Raw genomic sequence first — 3114 nt, 5'->3', positions numbered from 1 at the left:
AAAAAAATCTGAATTTTGGGGCATGGAGCAATAGAATACGTACATACTTAAGAAACACAATGAATATCATATATAGTCATTGTTAGAAAGAATCAATCGGACACAAAAAAATTAATCGCCTCCACATTTTCTTAAGTAGAGCCTAATGTATCACCATATAATGATGTGCGATTAGCTTTATGAAAACAAGTTTAGTCAGAACCTTTTTCTATAGGCAGACATATAAAAAAATGATTATGGTTCTTATCGTCATAGCGCCGTTTAATTATTAAGAAGTTCTCTATGTTAAAAAGTGATTAATGGATGAATAATCTCCTCACAAGAGATTAAGAGGCGAGAAAACTTAATTTTTTTACCATTCCGAAGGATGATGTTATCCATGATACAAATAGCATGTCAATTACTTCTTGTACTTCACTACATAAGGGTGCAAAACAAACGAAATTTTAGGAAAATGTTTTTTCAAATTTTTCATTTTTCATAAAACTTACGGAGTCTAAAAGTATGATACAAACATAATCACACACTCGTCATGTTCACAGCCTATTTCAACCTTAACTCGGGAATGGAGTGGCAACAGCAAGGAGATGAACTTTCCTATGGATGGTAAGACCAGTGCACTCCGTCATGTCCAAATCCTCCGGTTTCAGACCCTCGGGCGGTGCCCAATCGAACTTGTTCGCCAGATTTGCCAAGACAAGTTCGTTCGTCGCCATCGCGAACGATATCCCGGGGCAACCCCTCCTCCCGGCACCGAAAGGAATCAGCTCGAAATCCTGTCCCTTGTAGTCCACCGAGCTGTTCAAGAGTCTCTCAGGTTTGAACTCGTCTGGTTTGTCCCACATGCCGGAGTCCCTACCGATGGTCCACCCATTAATAATCACTATAGTCCCCTCCGCGATGTCGTAGCCTCGGATTTTGACGTCCTGGGTCGATAGTCGCGGGATGAGGAGCGGGATCGGAGGGTGCAGGCGGAGAGTCTCTTTCAGGACTGCTCGCAGGTAATGCATTTGCTCCAAGTCCTCATAGGTTATTTTCGGCTTGCCATTGGCGATGTCGCGGACCTCGATTTGGAGAATGTTCATGGCTCTAGGGTTCCTTAAGAGCTCGGTCATTGCCCACTCCAGGACTGTGTACGTTGTATCAGTTCCACCGGCAAATATGTCCTGTACAAGCACAAAAGTTAATGAAGGAATGAATTAGTGGAGATGAAGTGAGAAGACGAAGAAAGTGAATAAATGGAAGGTTAACATTTGAAAAAGAATATGCTAGACAACAATCAATCATCATGGACAGCTAATCATACTTATCAATTCACTCAATTATGGCTCATATGTTTCCAGAAAACTTAATATATATTAATAAATCCATCAACTCCGTTATCGGACCCATCTTAGAGGGCATGGATTGCTTTTGTCTCCTGATTATAGAGAATTTTCTGATATGATCTGATGATTTATGGGTACAATGTTTGTATTGATAATTCATCTAGGAAATTTTCCTTCAATTAGAGTCGGTGGACAATGTTGCCCGGAAAGAAAAATTCGAGAGTGTATGGGATGGTTGGTGGAGAAAAGAGAGAGAGAGAGAGAGAGAGAGAGAGAGAGAGAGAGAGAGAGAGAGAGAGAGAGAGAGAGAGAGAGAGAGCTTACCAAGATGAGCGCTTTGATGCTATCGGCACCGAGAGCAAAACCAGCAGTCTTGTCCTTCTCAATCTCCACCAAAACGTCCACAAAGTCTCTCCTATCTTCACCTCCGTCGCCGCCGATGCTCTTCTCCTCCATCTTCCTCCGGTGCTCCTCCACCACCTCCTGGAGGAACTCGTCGAACACCCTCGCGACACGCTCCACTTTCGCTTCTAAACCAGTCACCTTGTTGATCCACCCGAGGCTCGGAATGAAGTCCCCAACGTTGAAAATGCCCAGCAACCCCGTCAGGTCCGTCAACAGTCCCTTGAACTTGTTGCCCGGCTTGCCGTCGCTGTACTTCCTCCCCAGAGCCACCCGGCATATGATGTCATTCGTCAGCGCCGCGAACATGTCGCTCAGGTCCACCGAGCGATGCTGCTCGATCTTGCCCACCAACAAAGAGATCTCTTCTTCTCGGACCGTCCGAAACGAGTGGACCCTCTTGTTGCTGAGCAGCTGGAGCATGCAGATGCTCCTCATTTGCCTCCAGTACTCGCCGTACGGGGCCAGCGACATGTCCTTGCGGTGGTACAGAAGCCTCTCCGAAAGTTTTGACCTGAGTCGAAGAAATGACATGAATCGGCACATGATCAGTTTAAATGAAGCATTCGTCATGTTAAATAAAAACTGTAATGTTTTGTGATGGCAGGAGTTGACACGTGGTTAACCCCATATCTGTAATGAACCAACCGAGACCTTCTCCGATCAAAAAATGCAAGAGGAGATAAGTCTAATAGAGAATTGAGACGCATGAACATGAATTGACAGGCTAAGGCCATACCTGGGTCGGTCGGAGAAAATGAGGTCGTGGGTCTTCATGATGTCACGCGCACAGTCGGCGGAGGAGACGACGAGGACAGGCGCGCTCCCGAAGTGGAGGAGCATCAAGGGGCCGTAGCGTCTCGACAGGGCTTGGAGTGAGCGGTGAGGGTAATTGCCGAGCTGGTGGAGGTTCCCGATGATCGGGAGCTTGCGCGGTGACGGAGGGAGGCGAAGGTTAGTGGTGGCGGCGGCGGAGAAGAGGAGGCGGAGGCATTTGAGGGTGAGGAAGGAGATGAAGAGGACGAGTGTGATTGAGGTCAACGAGGTTGTGAAGGAGAGTAGCGGCGAGACGTTGAAGCTGAACATTGCTGGTGGCGATGGAGGTTTTTCCGCTGTTTCTGCGTCTCCGCTGGAATGATCTTTTCTGCGTTTTTATCCTTTTGGGTTGTGAACTCGATTGGTGGGAGGGATGGGGAGCGAACGTGTGGATTTGTATTGCTCCTGCTGTTGTTGAGCTCGGTTGATTTTCTCTATGCAGAAAATTATAGGGTTTCCTATCTTGTTCACGGAAAGAAAATTGACTAGTTCCACCCCCCCCCCCCCCCCCCCCCCCAGTAGTTATGAGTGAATAGCCTTACTAAGGACATACTATGATAGTATGTCC

General features: G+C 46.8%; 1 protein-coding gene across 1 annotated transcript; it reads right to left on the bottom strand.

Annotated features, from left to right (window-relative positions):
- Positions 1-532: 532 nt before the first annotated feature.
- Positions 533-2834, bottom strand: LOC130140304 (cytochrome P450 736A117-like). The gene is made up of 3 exons (XM_056319355.1): positions 2470-2834; positions 1653-2244; positions 533-1166 (listed from the first exon to the last, which is right to left on the bottom strand). Exons 1-3 carry the CDS (start codon positions 2814-2816, stop codon positions 555-557), a joined length of 1551 nt encoding a protein of 516 aa, XP_056175330.1. The 5' UTR covers positions 2817-2834; the 3' UTR covers positions 533-554.
- Positions 2835-3114: the final 280 nt, after the last annotated feature.

This window comes from Syzygium oleosum, unplaced genomic scaffold (genome assembly GCF_021117445.2).
Source record: "Syzygium oleosum isolate NSW1041296 unplaced genomic scaffold, Sole_v2.1 Sole_v2.17, whole genome shotgun sequence".
NCBI lineage: Eukaryota > Viridiplantae > Streptophyta > Magnoliopsida > Myrtales > Myrtaceae > Syzygium > Syzygium oleosum.
This window is presented reverse-complemented; position numbering and strand designations above follow the sequence as displayed.

Excerpts from the sequence above, each read along its gene's own strand:
- LOC130140304 (XM_056319355.1), bottom strand. The coding sequence starts at position 2,816 with ATGTTCAGCTTCAACGTCTCGCCGCTACTCTCCTTCACAACCTCGTTG. Across the intron at positions 2,245-2,469 it reads ATTTTCTCCGACCGACCCAG|GTCAAAACTTTCGGAGAGGC; the intron begins GTATGGCCTTAG and ends TCTTCGACTCAG. Across the intron at positions 1,167-1,652 it reads GCATCAAAGCGCTCATCTTG|GACATATTTGCCGGTGGAAC; the intron begins GTAAGCTCTCTC and ends GTGCTTGTACAG.